The sequence below is a fragment of the Anopheles coustani genome, chromosome 2 (assembly GCF_943734705.1).
Source record: "Anopheles coustani chromosome 2, idAnoCousDA_361_x.2, whole genome shotgun sequence".
Classification (NCBI taxonomy): Eukaryota; Metazoa; Arthropoda; class Insecta; order Diptera; family Culicidae; genus Anopheles; species Anopheles coustani.
Window position 1 is genome coordinate 49,891,159 of NC_071289.1, and position 23,979 is coordinate 49,915,137.

Sequence of the window (23,979 nt, forward strand, 5' to 3'; positions counted from 1 at the left end):
GCGGGCATATATAAAATAGTGAAGGCGATCGGATCGGGCTCGTATGCTCGATGAAGTGTATGCATAAGTTTGAGGATCCTTAAGCGTCTGTGTGGGCTTCTCAATCTTTTGCATGGGTGAGCGGTGGGCCATTATCATCTCCATCATCATAGCAAATTATCTCATGTTGTATGCAATCTCAAGTTTGCTTGCAAGTGTGCTATGCAACCAGTAACCTGCTGCTGGAATAGGGAAAACTATCTAAACCAACATTCCCGCAACAGAATAACTGAATTAACGTCTTCATGGTCGGTCCTAATGCGCTTGGTTCTCGGTTTGAAGTCACTAACTTGCCACGAATGTTTAGTATTTTCAGTTTTTCCACAAATATGAAGCATGAACAAAAATATCGAAGGGTATTCGAAGCATGAACAAAAATATCGAAGGGCATCCCCCTATGCCTGAAGGCGTTGTACTGCTGCTGGGTTCGACCCATCATCGACTACGCTTGCGTTGTCTGGTCACCCGCGGGCGTCACAGCGATGGACAGGTTGGAGGGTGTGCAGAGGAAATTTACGCGTCTTGCCGTCAAGCGATTCCTGAATGACCCCTCTGCTACCTTGCCTTCCTACCCGGTCCGGTGCCGTTTGCTGGGGCTGGTTAGCGTCAAGGATCGCCACAGCCACGCTCGCTCGTTGCTGATCGCTAACATTCTGCATGACCATATAGACTCTCCTGGCCTTCTCGCAGCCATTCCTTTCTACGTCCCGTCCTACAGGTTGCGAGTCCGTCCTCCTCTTCACATTCCTACACGCCGGCCTCTGTTTGCCCAGAATGACCCATGGCTAAGTGCGTTGTCTGACTTTAACGCCGTTGGTCACCTGTTTGACCACCACACGTCCTTGGTCAGTTTCCGTTCTCGTCTCCTGTCCACCGTTTCCTAATCTTTATTCGTTGCCCCTATCCCGTACCCGTTGTAACTCCCCTAGTATGTGTTTATCCCTCTGTTAAGTTTTTAAGTTTGGACTTTGTATAGGCTCATGGCGAACAATTTGATAGTAAAATAATAATAATAATAAATATAATAATTTACCAGTGGCGTCTCGTGAAAAAATGAGATGGTTGTGCACTTTAAGAAAAAGTAATACCCACTTAGGTAAACCATACCATGGTTTATTAGAACCAGAACGACACGACACACGACGACGAATTTTGTTAGGATGTTGAGTGAAATAAGAAATAGTTTGAGGAATCATTAATGGTCTATTGATACTAAATAAATGTACCTAAAAACGAGTTAAAGAGCTCATCTACGATGTCCTGCTCAATGTCGATGTACAAATTGACTGGTAATCTCACGCTAAATAGAACAATTGCATGAAAAATCCTTCGAATGAAACTGGGTGCACCAGCAGTATTGCCCAGTCCAGCGTGCCTGCTTAGACATTTTTTAATATGGTTTAAATTGTTGGCTGTATTTGCGTGTTTGCTTCTTCGATTTTTTTCCAACGTTTTATTTTCTTTCAAATTTACTTCACCAACATCAATATCTACTCGATAAATATATCCGCGGTTAGTCAATGCTGTGAATCAAATTCTTATTTGGCAAGTCAAACTCACCTCGGGTCCGGCCTGGGTACAATCTAATGTGCACAGGAAAGGCACCTATACATTGACAATTTTACATGGACGCATTCAACACATGCACGAGAGAACTAATGTGTACATATACGATTGGCTGGTGCACTCGCAAAAGTGCCCACCCGTAAACAAAACTGATCGACTTTCCAACTGGATTTTGACTCTTACTATTACGAAAAATAGCGCTTCTTCGCCGTTCGTAATGAGAATGATATTATGAGAATGTGGTTAAGATACGATATGGTTTTTATTTGATTAAGATGCTCGTTTGTAGCAGCGGTACACCAGCAGAAGTGCCCAGCGCAGCATTGTATAGCGTTAAGTAGATTTTGAACACAACTGTTGCGCGTGAAAATAACAATACCATAACTAAACAAATAATTTTGTGATTCATTTTAAAAATTCATGACTGCGCAGTGCACAGGTTGCTCAGGTGGACGAGACGCCGCTGGTATTTACTTTTGACAAAAAGTACCGACAGTTACATAGCATTGATTGCTATAGCAACCAGCTTGATTTAGGAAAGAGTAAAGATACTTGGATTAACAAAAAACTTTTCATGTTGAAATTGTGTTTTGAAGCAATTTAAAATTTTCGCGCGGCACCGGACCCGGGCCTTATGAAATACGTTCAATAGAGTCAAGTAAAAAAAAATACTCAACACCGGGTAACTAGCAATGGTCTTCGTATCATTTAACAAAAAAAAAGAAAAACAAAATGCACCACCGGCAGAAGTGATGGCGAATTTTCTTAGAACTGTTTTCTCCAATACACGATTCTTCAAGTGCTTCGAAACACATACAAAACACAAATTCATGTAAAATACAATCACACACCAAACAAAAATATCGCCATGATGTACAAATCAACCAGAACGAAATCCAGAGCTCACTCCGATGGACCAACACGAGGAAAATGAAGGATTTAATTGATCCACATTTCTTAGCAATAAATATTTCAAAAGATATGAAAGATTAATATGAAGTCGTACAATACCGATTTAAATGGTTCGACTAGTGAACAAGTGATAACTGGACTTGGAATAAAACGTTGAATGTTATATTTGATTTGGGGGTCCGCGACAGCCGAGCGGTAGCGCCGGTTAGAAAATCGGCCCATGAGCGCCGGGGCTCACCACCTCGACGGCGTGGGTTCGAATCCCAACCGAGACCGGACCCTCCGCTGTACGAGAGAACTGACTATCCACGTACAACAGGGAAACAAGTCTCGTAAGCCCTTAACGGGCAGGCATGACCAAGAGGTCTTCTCCATTTATCTTACCCGGCTTAATTCGCCTGTGTGAGATGACCTGCAGGCACATCTTATAACATATCCCACTTTCAATTAGGGATATGTTTTCCATTCCTTCTGATTTCGCCTGTGTTCTACGAGGGCTGACAATAAAGTAAGGTCTCCAATTTTTTTTTCATAGAAAATGACATTTATTTACAAAAAGCGATACACCGTTGGAAAGGCCAAGGTCTTGGCTACTTTTCTACATAATCGCTATTTTTTTCCAACACCTTGCGCATCCGCACGATGAACTTGTCTATGCCGGCAGAATACCACTCTCCGTCCGCTACGCGCAGCCAGGTGTTGACCTCCGAGATGTTTTTTCAGGGCGGGGAACATGTGGTAGTCACTTGGGGCCACGTTGGGACTATAGGGAGGGTGATCGATGATGTCCCAGCCAAATTTCTTGAGCAGGTCAAGGGTAACGTTGGCTGTATGCGGGCGCGAGTTGTCGTGGTGAAATTTCACTCCTTTGCTCAGCAATCCCGGGCGTTTGTTTTTTATGGCACGACGAAGCTTTTCCAGGGTCTCACAGTACCTTGCTGCATTGATAGTGGTTCCCCTTGGCATGAAATCCACCAACAATACCCCGTGGCGATCCCAAAACACCGTAGCCATCACCTTGCCGGCTGACAGTGTCGCCTTAAACTTTTTGGGTTTCGGAGAATCGCTATGGCGCCATTGTTTGGACGACTCCTTTGTTTCGGGTGTGTAGTGATGAGCCCACGTTTCATCCCCCGTAACAAACCCTTCCAAAAAATCATCGCCTTCCTCTTCAAAACGGGCCACAACTTTGGTCGCACATTCCACGCGCCGCTTCATGTGGTCTTCGGTCAGCTGTTTCGGCACCCATCGGGCAGAAACTTTGTGATACTGCAAGTTGTACACACTCCTCCAAGCTTCTCTTCCAAGTCCCTAATTGTCGCACGGCGGTTTTTGAGCATTTCTGCCTCCACTGCTTGAACAATCGCATCCGAGATCGACGGTCGGCCACTTCTCTCCTCGTCGCGAACATTAGTGCGCCCGGAATTGAACTCGCGGCTCCACTTACGCACGTTTTTTATGTCCATACACTTTTCCCCGTAAACTTCAACTAGTTGACGATGGATTTCAATAGGTGTCACCTTTTTCGCACTCAAAAAGCGTATTACAGAACGCAATTCGCACTTGGACGCTGACGCGAGGGGTACCTCCATCGTTGACGGCTGCTCAGCCAAGACTGAGCGGTCGGGGAAGCCTCGCCCAGCAGCAAAGTGGTAGTGGGGGAACCAAGGAACACGGCGGTGTTGCCAGATTTCGCCTAGCGCGTGATCCGGTGAAGTTGCAGCGTTGGAGACCTTACTTTATTGTCAGCCCTCGTATGAAACAAAAATTCAGTTTCTGGAACAGGTTTTATTTTTTACCTAATTTTGAAATCGTGCTTATACTTTCTGGGACACCCTTTATGTGGCACGACATCCCCAAGTGGGACAAGGCCTCTCTCCGAGGAGAGTTTTCGGTGACCGATAGACGGTATATTATAGATCGGTGGTCAGCCGTTCGTAATACCGGAGGGTGCCAGACTCGAGATTCGATCCCACACCTGTGGCGTGGTGTTTCCTCGCACTACCGCTGCGCCATGCACACCCCCGGTGATTCATACACCTGCTCAATTGCGGCTTACAAGCATATAGTGGCGAGATCCAATCGCTGAGGGGAATCATCGAAGCGAATTGTGGCGGCTGCCAACCGGTAGCAAATTTGCGGTTGTCTGGCAACCTTGCAAGGGCGGCGCAAGGTGAATAAATTAGAAGGTGCCTTTATGTCGCTTTGGCAGGGGTGCCATATTTGAGAAGTGTTATGTCAAAAGCTGTTTTTGTTTACATCAACCGTCGTAATCGTTTTTGGCTCGAAATATCACAAGCAAGTTCTTGTATGATATGCTGGCGCTTTGCATTTACCGCTCCGATTCATGGACAAGGTGGAAGTTCATCGATCTCACCCGCCAGATGAAAGCGTTGCTTCTGCAGAAGCTATTCCCGCTGTTCGCGCTGAAGATAGATCTGCTCAGAAACAAGCCGATTCAATAGGCGGGGCATACTGGGTGGGTTAGGAACGCGGTGCCGGTCCGGCCTGCTAGATACCAGGTGGCTGAATGAAATTGCTCATGCAGGTATACAAGCCAGTATGTTAAGTATGTATGATCCAGTATGTTGAGTATAATAATAAGCCAATTACTTGGAGATGCAAAATCAGTATCAACAGCAGAAAATACAGCAAATACATAACAACAGATTCAGCAGCTATTGAAGCAAACGTTGCCAATGGGCGCTCCGGGCGCAAATTTTTCTGCAGGGCAGTAAGCTACGCAGCGGCGCTGGCGCTGGTCCAAATCTGCAGGGCCCACTAGCGTATCAGGGGAAAATGGCTATCAATTTGGGTGCCCCTAACGGTCCTACTGCTACTACAGCACGCTAATGATGTTAGCAAATGGGTGGAACTGTTTGTTTCAAATCTTTCTCCTTTCAGACCTAGTGGACCGAAGGTGACGCGGTGCAGGTCGATACCGTGGACGAGCCAGTGCAACTGAGTTTTACAGCGCTTCATTTACCTGAGGCCTGGCGAGTCTGAATCAAGATTAGGATTCGAGTAGCTTCGATAAGCTCGATATGTCGGCTGACCAGAAATACGGTATTAAATGGAACTGACTAAAAAAAAGTTTATGTCCCGTCGTAACCTTGAAAATTGCCAATTTGTCCCGTACTTTTTTTTGGACAAGGGTTCAGCTTGCTCGATGTCCCGATGTCCCGGACTACGAAACAAGCATACTCCCTCCTCTTGCCCTTTGGATTCCATCCCGCTATGCACCTACACGGTAGAAGCATGGATGGAAGGGCTTCTGTCCCTAGGTTAAAATCTCAGTTTACGGACGCTGTGGCACGCAACTAACTCCTGAAGGGTGAAAGCGCGTGTCGCTAAAGGACTAACAGGTACCCCCTGCCTACCAGGGTCATGTTTCCCAAGCCTAAAGCGACGGACTCGGTGCAGTGCAACTTAAGCGGCTCAGGAGATCGATCCGACAGCTGGCTTATCTAACACCAATACCTCCTAAAAACCCGAAAATGGGGACTTGCTCTTGTTCTTGAGGCATGGCCTTTTCCCTTTTACTGCACTTGGTGTGCTGACTCATTCTGCGATTTCTCGCCCTCTTTCTGCACTTGCGTGCTCTCCTTCTCCTCTGCACTTGACGTGCCCTCCTTGCACTTTCGTGCCTGCACTGAACGTGCCTGTAGGTGCCACGATTGATCTACCGTTCTGCTGCTGGCCGAGACCAGCAACCCCAGGAAAAGCACAAGACAGCTCCTTCGTATCCGGAAGATCGCTCGATGGCGAACGCATCAGTCGGGGCCCCCACACGTAGGCTCTGGCGACTTCTGCGGCGTGAATCTTCAAGGAGAGTGAGTCCCTTCCGAAACACTCCCTACGTTTTCGCGGTCCAGTCCGCTGACATAGGGTCAATCCTAACCTCCGGAGAGGCTAAACAGACCAGAGGGCTAGATATCAAAAAGCAGGATTAAAGATACCTTACAAGGCCCGTTCCGTCTGCGGCACACTACCATACCCCGTCCAGTCATGATCAAGAATACTACAGTAATGGGCTACCGAGCAGACATAGAAATACACCTTCGAGAGTTTCACTCTGGTAGTATGCGGGAGGGCGGATATCCCTCCCACCCAGATCTCTGTTCGTCACCCCTGTTGCCAGGGGGTCCAGTGGCGCCACGAGGAGGCCAGTATTCCAGGCGTTCACGCCGTCACACCGTTTGACCGGAATGACCCCACCTCGACAGTGAGCCCAATTTGTCCCGTACTGGGGAAAATGTTTTGTTAAATGTTATCTTCTTTAAAAATACCCGATGTCTCGTTTTTCTGTCCTATAACACCATCTGGTGAGTCCATCAATAAGCGATAATAAAAAGATGCTTGAACACATTTGCGGCTAACTAAGTAACAAATATCAAATGTATAACTACAATTCATAATACAATACAATCATGTTTTTAGTTCAAAATTTTTTAAATTTCTTTATTCCTTTGCTATGAAAAGATAATTGCTTTCTTCTAAAATACTTTCTTTGGGTTTCTACACGTTTCATGTTGAGGTATCTCATTCGGGGTAATTCGGGGAATGTATCTTGAAGAGTGGCTGCCAAATGACTCACTATACCCGGAATTTGATTGAGTTTACCATCCTCATGAATATTCTGGAAAATAGCTTCCATTAATAAACATTGATTCAGAAATTCATCGGATGGTTTATATAGTCCACCAACAGACTAATGATCCACAAAAGAAGGTGGTTGACTATAGGTGTGACCATCTGTGGATTTGCCTGTGTACGTTCCCCACCCCAAATGTGCATTTTTTCCTTAAATTTTCTAGCTATTACTCCTATTATGTATTCTTAACCATCCTTTTCCTGTTCCGTTAAATTAACTATCGCATTTTGTTCTATGAACTCATTTTCTCGTTCCATCTCATTGAGATCAGGGAGCAAAGGAACTATATCTGCATTTTTAAATATCGTTGCAACAACGAAATGCTCTGCATTATCACAGTGATTATCATTGGTATCATTTTCATCTACTCTAGATGTTACGTAACTATCATAATTAATGTTACTGTTGCCTGCTGGTATAGTGGTTACATTACGCAACATTGTAGGAGATTTTCCGAGAATCGGGACGACCAGGAGACTTCTGAAGCCCATATTAACTGGAATCTTTTACATAATCGTTAATCACGTTTGTGGATCTTTTTATTAGCACACCAATCTCATGATTCGACTTGCCATTAAAGCGATAAGCATCAATTTCACTTTTTTCTCGTTCCTAGAGTTGTTTTCCGCTTCCAACGTTGAAATTAAATTACAAATTAAAGTAAGAGAACTTAAAAATTACTTTTGGCAACTGATGACGTGGCTAGGAACTGGGCTGCTTTGTTAATTTGAATGATTTTTGAAGTGAGGCTATCATCATGGGACACTCCATTTTTTAAATTTTTGACAAAAATGTTATAATAGAATGTTTTCTGCTAAATTAGAGCTGAAACGCATTTCTTTAAGATAAAGAAATATGTTTCTGTCGTTTATTTTACCTTGCGATCGTTTAAAAGAGCATATGAGTGAAAAAACTGGGTGAGGCTATCATTTTGGGGCGCAGTGTATGTAAGTTCGGCGATTTTGGCGGGTTTCAACCTCTAGATACACTAGATATCAGATATATTCGGCTAATGCGTATGTTGGTGGTTCAGCTTATTTACGTCTTTCCGACCTAAAAATTCAGTAGAAGAGCAGGGGTAACATCACAATTCTTAAGGTCATGACCCGAACTCCCTTGGACACCACAACGTCATGTATTTTAGTCTCGATTTGACGATAGTATTCAATTTTCATTGATCAGATCGAGATCAACACGATCGAGACCAACCGAAATTAACCGAACACATCTGATTTCTTAAGTCTATCTGGAGGTTGAATCCCGCCAAAATCTTGAAACTAATTACAATGTGTACTAATAGTTCAGACAAAGAAGAAATATTTTGTAAAATAACTGTTTTACCCATTTTGTAGGTACATTCAAGCTTTCCTCTTGCTGACAACACACAATCGAACAAAAATAAATATGTTTTTTAATTAAAACATGTTTATTAGTTTTATTTCACATTCTTCTAACGGATTGATAACAATAAATTACGTGAAATTGATAACAATATAAAATTGATAATGAGTTCATGAATTTCTCTGCCTACGCCCACGTAGGTTGAGCGCTTTGCCTTTTTTTTGAATTGGCTTAATAAAACAAAATTCATTTATAAACCTATAGGAACTATGCAAATGATACATACTATCATTAAAGATATGTATATATCATCCATAACAAAGGAACATCCTATCTAACTAAATGAAATAAAGTGGAAATTGATTTTATAATGAGATTGAGAAATAAGTAGGGAATTCGATTGCTTTTAGTTCAGTAATTTAGGCTTATTCAAACAAAATGAAATAGCCTATCTATGCGTACAAAAATTAAAATTAGTTTCTCTATTTACTAAAACAGGTACCTACCCATGAAGAGGATATCATAGCAAAATAGCGTCTTTCGGTCAAATGTACCTTTGTTCTCTGTGTAATATCCTATTGGTCCCTGTGTGTAAGATTGTACTGGAATGACTGGAAAAAGTTACTAAAGTTATAAGTTGTTAGTAAAGCAATGTATCTTCCAATCTAGTAGCAAAGCCAAACTCTCGGCCTTGTGAGCACATCATATACATAAAATGAAACCAAAGTAAAAATGTGTTTTGATTATACTTTATGTGTGTTACTTACGTTTGGTAATATATCTTTTTATGTATTTAGCTGAATTAGATGAATTATTTGCTAAACTGCACGTAACTGAAACAAAAGACTACCACTTCGGACATAGTTTCAATTTGACATTTGGCAACGCCGCCCTTGCTAGGTTGCCAAACAACCGCCAGTTTGCTACCTGTTGGCAGCCGCGACAATTCGCTTCGATGATTCCCCTCAGCGATTGGATCTCGCCACTATATGCTTGTAAGCCGCAATTGAGCAGGTGTATGAATCACCGCAGCGTTTGGATGGTTCAATTAACCGGTTGAAACTAGCAATTGTATTACTGAAAATACTGTAAGTTATCCACCCACAAAAAGCGGCGTTTTACAATTAGGGTAGAAAAAGAGTGACAGGTATATCTACCCAAACAAGGTGTTAGTGTAGGGTGCACTATTCCAAGGAATTTTGGGTATAAAACAGATGGGTTTGTGAGCTGTAGAACAAGTAAAAGCGACATGATACATTCAAAGCAAACCAAACCAAATTTCGTTCTTTGCCATTGACTTGGCTTGTCTTTTACCTTTTACGTAATGTTCAACCACTACCCTGCTTCACATTTTTACGATACGATCAGCGACCTATAGCGATGTGCAACATCGTCAACGGTCAATTGATACTCTCAGCAGGCCATCCTACTCCCTCCTTCAATCGGTTTTTTTTTCGTTCTCGCTCTTTTGGGACTTTGAATATTTTTCATTCGGCCGCGGTGTGTACACACAGTGTTTGAATGTGTATGTGTTGAGCACTTGCAAGCTTGGTGAGTACGACTTTGTTTTCATTGCAGATTGTTTACGATCCGAGACTAATCAACTTTTTCCGAGTTTTATTTTTTCGCAGATTTTAGCAAATTATTGGCGGATTTGAAAAAAATGGAGAGAAGAAACCGTCGTGAAATCACCAAGCGAGCAGCACAGCTGATCAGCGAAGTGGAGCTGGAAATGGAGGCAGAATTTGAAGCCAGGAATATTGCGGAACAAGTTCGCTTGCCTATAGGAATTTCAACATTTCGGTGGCCGGGTGGTAAGTATTAAAATAGTTTATTGGTTGTGCCAGTGAAGTGAAATTGAGTTGGAAAAGTATTCTACAATTATACAAGATAATGTACAATACGCGTGATTTCCAAAGTGTACCAAAAAGATTACCATTGCGACCGGTTTACGTTGTGGCGGGTTTGTACTTTTCCCGCCAAAAGTAGGAATAACATAATCATTTGTCAATTTTTTATCTTTTTAAGAAATTCATTGTAATTTTTGACTCTGGTTGTAGATTGTATGTTGATGGTTCTAATAGATAAATTAAATTAACCGTCACCCGTTCAACCAAAGTTACCTACGTAGCCGTTCAACCGGACTTCCCGGGTAGTCCATACATTTTGTATGGGAGACTCCGTTTTCCTGTACTTCAGACTAAATAACTTTTTATCTAGACGTCGGATCGATTTGAATCTTTCAGTGAAGATACTTGAGAGTGTTTCGCAAAATATTGTATAACTTTTATAATTTTAAAAATTCATTAAGTATGTTAATTTGAAGTTCCAAAAAATTTCACCCTTCACATCTATGAAAATTTGCGCAAAAATTATTTAAATTCCTTGGAAATATTTGTTTCTTTAGCAAAACGATAGAAAATGAATTTTTCTAGGCATTCTAAAAGTTGTATGCCGATACGTCAATCCAATCAAAAGTTATATGAAAACAAAATTCCAAAAACTACCCAGGTAGGCGGTTGAACGAGAAATGGTTATGTTGCAAATCGTTTGAAACAGTAAATTTAGGTCGCTTGTGGATGCGCCACAAATTTAGTACTTTATTGGCGATTGTTCGATTTACAACTTTTTAATGAGCCTCTACAATTCTCCCGCTTTTATACGCCAACCTTGGGTCGGCGTAATCGTTGGTCGGCGTAATCGATCTAATCGGTGTAGTTGGCGCCGGCTTATTGTCAAATGTCAACGGTGCCAACCCTGCCTTGTTTTCCTTCGTGACATTCTTCCCCTCGTGACACATAGTGTCACTTTATTTATCTATATCACGGTGGGAAACATCTAGTATCGCGAGTTTAGAGGCTGGTCTTTCGTAAACTCCTGCAGTCGTTTGAACTGTTGCCCTACGCACTTGGCCGTCCCGCGCGGGAGCCACCTTTATCACCTCGCCCTTCAAGCACTGGTTCCTTGGGGCGGTTTTGTCCGCAATGATGACGATGTCTCCTTCGCTGATGGGTCGTACGGGATGGAACCACTTTGTCCTACGGTTGAGTATGGGTAAGTAGTCTCGTACCCATAGTTTCCAAAAGTGGTCCGCGTTCCGTTGTGCCGCTTCCCACGAGGAGCGCACTGCCGATGGAGAGTCGTCCAGAGTTACTCGAGGCTTTTCCCCATTCGAGCTGCCCAAAAGGATGTGGTTGGGCGTTATCGGAGCGGCTTCCTCATCGTCCAGTGGTATGTACGTCAGTGGCCTAGAATTGATAATGAGTTTGATTTCTCTCAGCGTAGTCTTCAGAACTTCATCCATCTTAGCCATTGTCCGCTTGACCGACTACACAAGTCGCTCCCAGCAGCCTCCAAAATGCGGGGCAGCAGGCGGGATGAACGTCCACTTCATGTCCGGGCAATTGAAAGCGGTCTTCAGTTCTCGTGCTGCTCCGACAAAGTTGGTCCCACGATCGCTCATAATTTCGCCGGGCCGTCCTCTAGAAGCGATGAAGCGTCGAATAGCCATGATACACGAGTCGGTCGTCATTGCATGAGCTACCACGAGATGAATTGCTCTCGTGGTGAGGCATGTGAAAACTACACCCCACCTCTTCTCACATCGCCTGCCAATCGCAACGCTCATCGGTCCCAAATAATCCACTCCGCAGTACTTGAACGGACGTTGCGAAACAGCGAGTCTCTGCTGCGGAATATCTCCCATCATCGGTGGCTTTGGTTCAGCGTTCCTGACCTTGCATAACTGGCACTGGCGTCGTACCCGGTTGTATTCCACCATCAATTTGGGTATGTGAAATTTCTTCCTAATTTCGTTTAAAACCGTCCGATGGTTACAGTGGCAGTATCGTTCATGGAAATCTCTTATTATTAGGTCTGTCCCGTAATGTTTTCGCGGCAGAATAACTGGTTTTCTCAACGATTCGTCAATCAGGATGCAGTTACTCAGGCGTCCACTCATCCTTAGAACCCCAAACTCGTCGATTTGAGGCGCGATTTTATACAATGGGCTGCCTTTGTCTAAAGCGCATTTCCAAGGTTGCTTCTTGTGTGTTTCATTCTTCAACCTTTGGACCTCCTGCGGAAAAGCCTCAGACTGGATCTGCACCAGGACCATGTTTTGAGCTTTTGCCAGCTCTTCATGCGTAAGTGGTCCATTGGCTACCGGGTCCCCACGACGACGGCATCGGATGTTGCTGATAAATCGTATTACATACCCGACGGCACGAATGAGGCGTTTCCACCTGGAGAATCGGTCAATAGCTACTAAGCTTACTGCAACCGCATGATGTAATACCGGTACCGTCCTTCGTAGCTCCTCAGATGTTTCACCTATATCACCATCAGCCAAGGACCAAGCCTCTTCTGGCTCCCAGATAAAGTCCGGTCCGCGGAACCAGCGACTAGATGAGCTTACATCGGTGATTTTTTTCCATTTGGTGCCGTCATCCGCAACGTTTAGTTTTGTTGATATGCAGCGCCATTCGTCTACACTCGTCGCTTACAGTATTTCGCCAATTCTTGCGCCTACAAAGGGCGTGTATCGGCGATGATCGGATCGTAGCCAGCAGATGACGTTCCGGGAATCTGTCCATAAAACTCGCTTGGTTATGCGCAATCGATGATGGACACCAATGAATTTAGCAAGCCTCGATCCTATCAACGCCGCCTGCAGCTCAAGACGAGGTATAGTTAGCGGGCTTGTCGGGGCTACCTTCGTCTTCGATCCAACTAATACGCATTCAATGGTCTTCCCGTCGTTGAATCGAATGTAAGCGACCGCTGCTGTACCATTCTCGCTGGCGTCGCAAAACACGTGTAGCTGGACATCGCGGGTGTCTGGCGGCGTCAGGTTGCGGTAGCATCGCGGGATGCGGATGTTTTCCAATTCGGGTAACACTGCTATCCATTTGAACCATCTCTCAGCAATAGTTCCAGCAACGACATCGTTCCATTGGTGGCGAGATCGCCACAGATCTTGCAGTATGACTTTCAAGCACATTTAGAAATGCCTGATCAGTCCTAGTGGATCATATACTGTCATCATGGTGCGTAGTACCTCAAGCTTCGTGGGATTTCTGGTACCGGAAAGCAGAACCTTATCATGACGGGGACTTAATTTGAACGTGAATGTGTCACTTGTAGTATCCCACCAGAGCCCAAGTACCTTATCCGGGCCTGAAGTCGAGCACGGACTCACGCCTCCATCCGTTATCCCGGATTGTAGCTGGTTGATCACACCCTTGGAGTTTGATAACCAATTTCTTATTTCAAACCCACCGTCCGCATGGATGTCACGAACTTCTCGTGCCAGCTTTAGTGCCTCTTCCTCAGTTTCTACGCTGGACAACATATCGTCTACGTAGTGCTCGTTCTTTATACATTCCGCCGCACGCGGGAAGGCTTCTGCAAATCTCTCGGCGTTGATGTTTTTAACGAATTGTGCAGCACCAGGTGAACAGGTTGCACCAAAGGTCATTGCAGCGACTGCAAAGGCGCGAGGTTCACTCTCGGCTTCATCATCACTTGAAAAAACATCTCCCGTATGTCACCGGTGATCGCTATTCGGAACTCTCTGAACTTGAACAGTACTCCTATTAAACTCGCTAGCTGATCAGGACCGGAAAGCAAGAAATCGTTTAAACAAACGCCATGAGCCTTCGCAGCAGCATCGAAAACTACTTTTATCTTGCCCGGCTTGTTAGGGTTGGTTACCGGGAAGATCGGAAGATACCAATCACGGGGAGTTTTCTCGAGCTGTTCCTGCTTACTAAGACGACGTATGTACCCTTTGCTCTCATATTCACACATCTTTGCTCTCATGGCTGTGTCTAACACCGGGTCTCTTTTCAATTTTCGTTTCAGGCACGCATGACGGCTTAACGCCATCTCTTTACTGGAAAGCAAGCGGATATCGTCGTATTTCCAGATTAATCCTGTTTCGTATCGACGTTCTAGTAAACGGGTTTCTTCTGCTAGGATTTGTAATGCCCTTTCGTCTTCATTCGATCGTAGCGGTTTGGCTGGGCTACCGATCACTACTGATTCGAGCGAAAAAAGTATCTAAGGGTAGCGTCGATACTCTCTTCCGGGTTCTCGTTACATGAACAGATCTTAAAGCTTGCGTGGCAATTACCGGGCTTCACTGCAGATATTGGACAAGGGCCAAAGACCGTCCAACCTAGCCGAGTTTTTGCCGCGACCGGTCCATTCCAACTTCCTTCGTGGTACTTCAAAGCCTTGGCGAGATGGCAATAGTCGGAACCTATCAACAGGCGGGGTTTCGCATTATCGTACGACTTTATGGGTGAACCTCTCAACTAATTATACATTCCTTTCAGACGCTCAGCCGATACTGACTGCGCACAGTCCTTGCATTCCGCAAGGAACGGACAGAACGTACCATTGGAAGAGTATACAATGGCGAGCCATCATCAACCCCAGAGATGCTCAAAGCAACTTCAACCGAGCCAGCTTCCTTTCTGGTTGTGCCCAACTCAGACACAACGGATTTGGTTTTCCCTTCAACCCCAGCAACTCAACCAATTCGTGGTCGATAAACGTCGATGATGAACCATCATCAAAGAACGCGAAAGTTTCAACCGATGAGTGTTCGCCGTGAATTGTGACCGGGACGTAGCGGAGCAACACGCCATCGTTCGTTGCCGTGTGGGTGTGTAAAGATTTTGTGAGTGTTGCGACTTGTGTGTCAGTGTGTTCGCGTGTCCGTGTGCCCGTGTCGTTGATCTCACCGTGAAGAAGGTAGTGGTGTATCCCCGCGCATCCGAGTTTCCCGCAGCTCCCGCCAACACGACACGACCCCTTATGCCTGCCGAGGCATCTGCGGCACCTATTTTCCTCCCGTACAAGTGAACGCCGCTCGGCCACGTTCATACCGGCGAACCCCGAGCATTTTGAGAATGAGCGGCACGTTCCTCGTGTGTTCCAGTGGACGGTTTTCTTCGGCGGTTGTCGGTGGGCCTCGGTTCGCTCCGGCTGTTGGTTGCTCGTAAGTGGGGTCACTTCTCCGCTAGCGGCGTCGGCAAGCTTACCTACCCAATCGCCGAAGTCCAGTAGTGTCACCTGTGGCAGCCGCTGTTTTTCCCTGGCCCAGTCCAAGCGAGTAGCAGGTGGTAACTTACCGGTCAGCTCCTTCAGAAGTGTCACGTTGCATTCGTATTCTTTCATACCGGAGATACGAATCGTGGCGCACATATTCCGCACCGCCGTGCCAAAGTCCACCAACGTTTCTAGCCTCTCCATCTTCGGGGCTGGCATCCTCCTCACCTTCTCAATCAGGGTCTCAATCCGACCAAATCTCGCGTGAAGGATTTTCATAACTTCCTTTAAACCCGAAGGAAGCAACAGGAGGTGCTCCACTGCTTCGTGTGCCTTTCCGCGGAGCGATCGTTGTAGCCGGAGCAGGTTTTCTTCTTCACTCTACCCACAGATCGAAGTGGAGTTATTAAAACTCGCGTGAAATATGGGCCATTGGTTGGCGTCGCCGGAAAATGGGGGTAAATCGCGTTTCAGCGCTTGCCGGGCTGCGATTTGGCTTTGGCTGAGCCAAGTGACGCCAAATGAAGGAGAATTTGTTTGCTCGCCATCACCATTTGCGTTACCGGCTCGTTCGTGTCTGCTGCTATGCGGAATTGGTATGTTCAGCGAGCGCCGCCATCGCAAATACTCCTCGTCCTGCGCGTCCCGGGTTTTATGTTGCGCTTGTGATGTGCCTTCTGTGTGGTGCCGGGATGTGGTCGGCGTAGTCAGACGCCAAATCGGTGCCAGGCTTCCTTCGGTCTGCTGGTGCACATCCGCCATCGCTCTTTCTTGTGTTGACGAGAGGACGCCATCGCGCCACACTGTCCCTGGTCGCTTCGTCCAGCTGAGCGATCAGCTGACGCCATCGCGTTGTTTTCCCTACGGTCAACGCCCCGCGCGGGACGATCAGCTGACGCCATCGCGTTCGCTTCTTCCCGGTCAACGGGAAGAGACCATCGTTGGGCTCAGTTTCACGGAACGACGCTGACCAATTTTGGCCATCCATTCTGGATGGTTCGCCTCTATCCAGAGCCAATAGTTGCTCCGCCAACTGTAGCTCCCGGCGCTCCATTTCGAGCTCGAACTCGCGACGCTCGATCCGAAATCGTCGCTTTTCGATCTCGAACGCGCGCTGGGCCAGGCTAAGCGACGTTCCTTCGGCAGCGCCATGTCCACGGGTGCTCCGATCGCTCTGGCACCCGGGCGAATGGTCGCGGCTGCGTCCGCTGCTGGCTTGAGAAATGGCCATAGGAGCGTTCGTCTGCTCCACGGTTTCGATTAGATTTTGTTCCGTCGCCATCGTTTTCGCGGGGTTGCACACTCTTTGGAATTACTGCTACTTCGCGCGCGAAATTTATCGATTGTTTTTTCCGCCGGTCCGACACTCTCCGGGATTACGCGAACTTCTCACGGAACGATCGATTATACACGATTTTCTTCGTCGCGGATTAACCACTCTCCGGAATTACGAAATTCACGCGACTGCGACTTGTGGAACGCTTTCACAAGAAATAAATTTGTGGAATGTTTCAAACGATTTGCAACAGGTTAAGTTATTTTACTCCCCCCATTACGATCCTTATAAAGTACTCGTTCATACACTTTCAAGAACGAATAACAATTTTGCAAAGATTATTACGCGTGTATTAAATTTGATTTGATTTTGATGATGATGTTAAATTAGTTACCTATAAATAACGTTTAAAAACTACTTCAATTTCGGATGCTTTGGCAGTACAAGTTTGGGGCAAATAATTCTAGGATCCTGATGTAATTCATTTGGTACATTCCATTAAAAAAAAAAAATATTAACTACAACTAATTGTACAACTAACTTACTCTAAACTTATTTTAACTAAAACCTAGCTAAATCTAACTTAACTCTAGACATAATCTCTAGCCTATATACAAGCGAAAAGTCACCTGGAGAGAAGCTAGGGTTTTTGTGCCCTTTTGTATGTCCCTTTAATATACGGTGCCTTAACACCTGTGCTTCTCTCCAGGTGACTTTTGGCGTTTTGCAATTTTATCATTAGTAATTTTTTTACGTTGCTTTCATGGGTGTCGGGACCCCCCACTTTTTTAAAAAGCTTCAGGACTTCTCCCATATTTCCAAACGCCACCTTCTGGCCCTTAACGCTGGCGGCCGTGTATCCGGTCCAGGTGCACTGCGTTGCAAACACTGGGTCGAGGAGCTGGTGGAACGCAATATTCATGCGTTGTTCTGAACGCATTTCGGCCAGGTCAATCTTGGAAGCCAACCACTGCATTACTGAGGAGACATAATCCTCCTCAAGCAATGCTGTGTTAAAGGCTTCCAACATTGACGCGGACGAAATGCGTTCGAACGTGAAGGTGGACAAATCGCAAGCTGGACCGTCTGATGCCTTTGGCATCGACTGACCAGCGTATAATTTGTCCACCTTCGCATCAATCTTGCTCACCAGCTTCCTCGTCCCGTAGATTCCCACAAAGTTTTGGTACACCAGCGTTTGCAACGCAGCGCACCCTCCGGTACACGGGGCCACTACCCTGAAACGAGTAAAAAATCGAACAATAAATTTAAAAAAAAACTTGCACCTTTCCACCTGTACTTTACCTGTCCTCATTGCCTGCAACTTTTGGTTCCGTAGCCTCTGTTAGTGTCGGCTTTGGTACAGTACCGGCTTTTTCGATTTTTCCCGACCTGAAAACAAAAAAAACATCACCATGGGCATTAATTACCGAAAGAAGCACACCCAGAATATGATCACTTTCACACAGCACTTACACAGCTTCCATGATGATGTCTGAAAATAACAATTGATGTAATGAATAAATTAAGAAATTAAAGAAAGAATAAAATCACTTTTGCTTACCTTTGCTGATGAATTGCGATAAACAAATGATTGACGTTTGGCCGCTGTCATCACCCACACTGAAGGCATGCACTGTTAAACGCACACATTTTTTATTGGCCATAATAATTAAAATTTTCTGAATGCTTCCCTTTTCTTTATTTAGAACAGGGTTTCAGAGCAGGATTGATTTTGATATCGATTATTACATATATAGTATAAAACATATAGTATTGTTTATAAAGAATATGCCCAGTCTCACGAACTCGTGCTTTTTCGATAAGCTTGTCGGCCGGGTTTTATTAAAAGCTCGGCGGCCGAAAAAACCGGCGTAGGCGGCCAAGAAAGGTGTCGGTTTTCAAGCGCTTCGGCGTGTCCCTTTAAAAAAGTTCTTATTAGAAGCCAAAAAATTGATTCTCTTTGACTACCGTACGGCAACGTACGAGTGGAAGCAAGAGCGAATGCGAGATTAGAGCGAGAGATCCGAGCCAGTGGCCGAAAATTTTAGGCTGGGTGGGAAACACGATTTAAAAGCTTTTTGCAGCAAACGGTTTTTGCCGAAAATAAATATTGTTCATCTCAATGTGCCAAGCGAAGCTGTCACTTGGCAGCCCCACCTCTGCCATCTTGAACAAAGCATATGGAAAGTGGAGTGCGTGCAGTGTAGTGAAATTAATAATTCTAATAAAAATAGAATTATGATTGGTTTTTCAGTGTTCTATTGTGTTGTGTTCATAAGGTTTGTTAATCAACTGTTTCTTTGCTTCCAGCTCGCACAACACTTGAACGTTTGTTCTACTGTTGTTCTTCGGATGTAAACATTTACCAAACCTGTTTAATGCACCTTGGCCGGAACCTTTCCGTGCTGCAGTTCTATCTGCAAGTATGGGTCCGCCAGGAGTGGGATGGGGAAATTCCTCCTGATGCATCGCTTCGTCGCGGTGTTTTGTTCGCGATGTTGTGCTACCGCTTGCAAGTATAGACTCGCGGAGAGGAGCACTGGGGTAGCACTTTCATCGCCCGGGCGTTTTCCCTAGTGGCAAAATCAGCATGCTTTCTCGTTCTGTCCAATTGACAGTAGATACCGACAGAACGAGAAAGCATGCTGATTTTGCCGCCGGGGTTGTATGGAAAAAGTTGCACCTAAACCCGCCGTCGCGCAACTTTGTTCGTCGGGTTGGGTGGCGCTACCGCCCGGCTGTCGCGGACCCCGACTAACAAGCAACTTACACCTACCATAAATCAATTAAACGAAGTCGACCAGCTACTGGAAAATTGGAAATCATGCTAAGATTAGACACAACATCTTCTAAGGGGGAGCGAATGATTTTACGATGTGCTTTATCTACTCTAGCACGAAACTCAGCATCTATGCGTGGTGATGTAGGTACACCTTCAACCATTACTTTCTTTTCTGGCTGTACATGAACTTTAAGAAAGTTGCATTTGGCACACCCATGTTTGGTAGAAAATACCATTAATGGTTTAATAAAAGAGCGTGCAGGAGAATCAGCAATAAATGCTCTTACATAAACTGGTATTATTTTACCATCAAATGTTAGGCCTGTTTATTGTAAACTAGCTTGAAGCCCTGGCGTTGCTCGGTGAAGAAGAGGTTGAGAAAAAAGTTATGGGTTTACGCTTTACGTGAAAGCTCGATTTACATTATATGGATCGAGCAAGGCATAGAAAGCTTCGTGCATTCGTTGTGACGCTCCCGATTCTCTATCACTCTCCTCTTAAATTGTATAATTTAAGTTGGCACGCTGACCCGACTGATCCCCTCTTGAGGCCGGGCCACACGCTCCCTTTTGCACAACGTTTTAAGTTTGAGCAGTTTTAATACGGAGTGAAAACGTTGCAATTGTGAGCGTCCAGACGGTACAGTCTTATTTGTGCGTTTACTCAGTCTTGAGTGATATCGCAATGGAGGAGGTTCTCCTGTGGTCAACTTTTGCGCGTTGTCTTGCTGAAAAAAAAAGATTGGAATGTCTCAGAAGAACCAGGCGTTGAAGGTGGTCGCAGAAATGGCTTCTAAAAAGGCGGGACTTTTCCCATACTAGATTATTGCGTGAATTACGTGATGAACCGAATGACTGGCGGAACTACTTGAGAATGGACATGGATACATATTCTAACTTATTGGAGTTGGTCACACCATATATAATCAAACAAAAATACTTGTACGAGGGTTGCCTTTTAAGTTTCGGGATGTGGAAAAACTATTGTTGCAATCTACCAACTAACAATTTTATCGTAAAGTTTGACGTTTTTGAGGTTATCCGTTCTCAGAACGTTTTGACATACGAGCGCTATTTGTGTTGTTAAAAAATGTTACAAGTGTCAATGTCCCGTAGGTGCAACGACTCCGGGTCGACCAGTAGGTGCAGCTTTCTATATGCGAGTTCGACCCGTTGGTTCGGGTCGACCCGAACTCGTTGCACCTACGGGTCGGAATCGATTCTTCTAGGGACGGACTCGATTCCGGGTCGATCCGTGAAAAGAATCGTAAGACTCATCACTACTTAGAATTCACAACTGTTGTACCAAAACAATCGTTGAGTGAAATCGTTCCGGAAACAAGTGAAGCTATCTTCGAGGTGCTGAAAAATGATTACTTGAAGGTAAGTAAAACTACTTTTGTCTAAAACAATTCAAGTTCATATTCACTTTATTAACGATTCAAGTTCGATTCAAGTTCATTTTAATTTTATTATAATTCCAGTTTTTATGGTAGTGAGCAAAAATAAAAAATATTTTAGTTAATGTCGTCCTACGTCGGTTCGAAAGTAGATACGTAGTTTGCAGCAGTTTCTTTGTGAGATAGTGCTTCTGGGATGTAGTTATGTGGCTTTGGCTGAGTTTGTGGCTTTCTCAATTGATGGGGCGTATTTTGTTGACGACCATACTGTCCAGTCATTGAACTAAAGTATCCGCGTAAACCTTCGCTGAATGCCCTCAAGCCTGTTCATAGAGGTCACCCCTGGAGGAGACCATACGACACAGGCGTAATCGAGGGCAGAGCGAACCCAACAACAGAGTGGGTCGTGAATCTCGGTCGCAATTCTCATAATAAATCCCAGCGATTTGTTCGCCTTGGCGACTATCGCGTCCAGGTGTGCGGAGAAGGTAAGGGATCTATCTAACCATACCCCGAGGTCCTTAACCACGTCCACACGGGAGAGGGGGAGCCCAGAAACCGTGTAGTCCGCAAGGACAAGGTTACAAGGTCTGCCGAACGACACCACACAACATTTAGCAGGGCAAAGCGTGAGCCTGTTGGTGGAGCACCAGGCCGAGAAACTGTCAAAGACACTTTGGAGGGGAAGGGAGTCGGCAAGTGAGGAGATGGGCAGGAAGATCTTAACATCGTCGGCGTAGAGCAGGTGTCCTTCACTAGGAAGGAAGCTCGTACAGTTGTTAATGAAAAGACAGAACAGGAGGGGACCCAATACATTTCCTTGAGGGACACCAGAAGTGCCTACGAAGGGGTCTGAAAGACAATCGTCCACCTTCACACGGTAGACACGACCTGTCAGGAAGGATCTGATCCAGGATAGGAGGACATGATGAACCGGTGTGCTAGGGGAGAAGTCACATCTGCCCTTTCCCATCTTCCCTTTCAGTCTGACACATTACAACAGCGGAGCCGATCGTGTAGCATTCCCACAATGCACAGCAACCCGAATGTGTGTTGGTCTGTATGAATGCCATCACGCACCAACTGTCAATCGCGACGCGATGAAGTTTTCAGTCTTCGAAACATCCAGCGCTAGAACAGTCGAGTGAAAAAGTGTAAAGTGTTGTACATTCCGCAAAAGTGTGTTGAATTTTCAATGCTCATGGCGCCTCAACGGAAACTAATAGGATCCATCAACAAGTCGGGAACAGTGTCAGCTCATGTGCGATCTGGTCCGGGAAACGGATGAGGAGTTCGATCGTCCACGAACGCGTTGGTCGGATCTTAGAATCGGTAAGTAAACAAAGTGGTAGTGCAAAATCATTACCATTTATAACATCGATTCACTAATTCTATTCCTTGGTTTGTTTCGTTCAACAGAAATAACACCGGAGGAAGAAGCCGCCCTTGGGAGAGCAGAATGTTGAAGAAGCGGAGGAATTCGACGAAAAATAAAAATTTCCGCGCTGGCGGCTCGAGCAGAATACAACACCGGCTTCTCCGTCTCATTTGACATCCGAAATGGATTATATAGTTGTGTGCGTGCTGTTATGGTGAAATAGCACGCACACATTCGTAACCTCTGTTTGGCACTAACACCACCACCAAATAACCGATTGAAAGTTGCATCCCCACCCCTTTTTTGGTGCAACACTTTGTCTCGTTATGGAGATCGAAATTTAACAAACGAGATGATAACGAAATGATAACGGGACAAAATTCGCCAGTTGGGTAGTTTCTGTCCTACCAATTTCATGACCTCAGTTGCACTATCACTATTGGGAACTCTCTCTTACGGGTAGACTTGTATGAGTGTTGTCAGAATAGGGAGTTGATGGTTCTGTTATTGGAGTTGTAGCAATCGAGGAATTGGGCCCACTATCAACAAAAGTTTCATGCACATCTTCATTCACCTGGAAATATTACACAATTATTATCGTTTATTATCGTTATTTAATTATCATATTTATTATTATACTAGCTGACCCGTTTGATGTTGTTAAAAATTGGTTTAACGGTCACATTATATTTCTTAAGTACATTAATTTCATTGTATTTACACTTTTTACGTCGTAAAAAGCTTATAGTGAGGCTGCTAATGATTATCATCCTTATTTTGTTATTAATCAACCAGACCAATTGAATGAACGATGTTTTATGTACGCCTGGTAAGCCATGTATGACGTACATATTAGTTTTCTAAATTGGGTTTCTATTAGAGCTTTTTAAGAATCTGCTAAGGTGTATTGCCGATGTCTAATAACTGTTTGGAGAAAGTAAAAGCTGATGGATCCTGTAGCATTTGGACGTGCCTGTTTATGCTTAGTTAAAGTTTTTCAATATTGCTCCACAACACCGATGAGTAAGGCAAGTTCAGGTGATCTTAACAGCATAGGTGGATCGTGGCACTACGGAAAGAGTTTGCCTGAAATCACCTGAGAGGAGAAACACAGTACAGTTGGTCTCCGCAGTACCCGAATGTTTGGGACCGAACGCAATAGCGTATATCGAATTTTCGCGTATAGCGGATTTCCTTTGCCATATCGTTTATACTTCATATTGAAGAGTTGACACTGAGAGAGAACCGTTTATTTCACATATCTTCAATCCAAATCACTAAAAATTTCCATTTGTGTTCCTTTTTTTCTATTGTATCATTATATCTCTGTTAAAAAGTGCATATTAAAAACTTAATTCTACCAAAACAAAGTAAAATTGACTTATCAGAAGTCGAGCAACCCTATAAGGTGTCAGTTGTAAAAAAATGCGTATTGCGAATTCGCGTATATCGAGAATAGCATACTGCAGGGACCTACTGTATTACTGGAACAATCTTTATTACACTTCACGTCTTTGAGTGTTCTGTACAGCGCCTCAAGAGAATGCTTCTTTGCCATGGTGCATTCTTC

The 23,979-nt window shown here is 44.7% G+C and overlaps 1 protein-coding gene across 1 annotated transcript; it reads right to left on the reverse strand.

The window, feature by feature from the left end:
• Positions 1–11,085: 11,085 nt before the first annotated feature.
• LOC131264550 (uncharacterized) lies at positions 11,086–16,853 on the reverse strand. The gene is made up of 3 exons (XM_058266834.1): positions 16,376–16,853; positions 15,655–15,799; positions 11,086–11,760 (listed from the first exon to the last, which is right to left on the reverse strand). Exons 1-3 carry the CDS (start codon positions 16,851–16,853, stop codon positions 11,322–11,324), a joined length of 1,062 nt encoding a protein of 353 aa, XP_058122817.1. The 3' UTR covers positions 11,086–11,321.
• Positions 16,854–23,979: the final 7,126 nt, after the last annotated feature.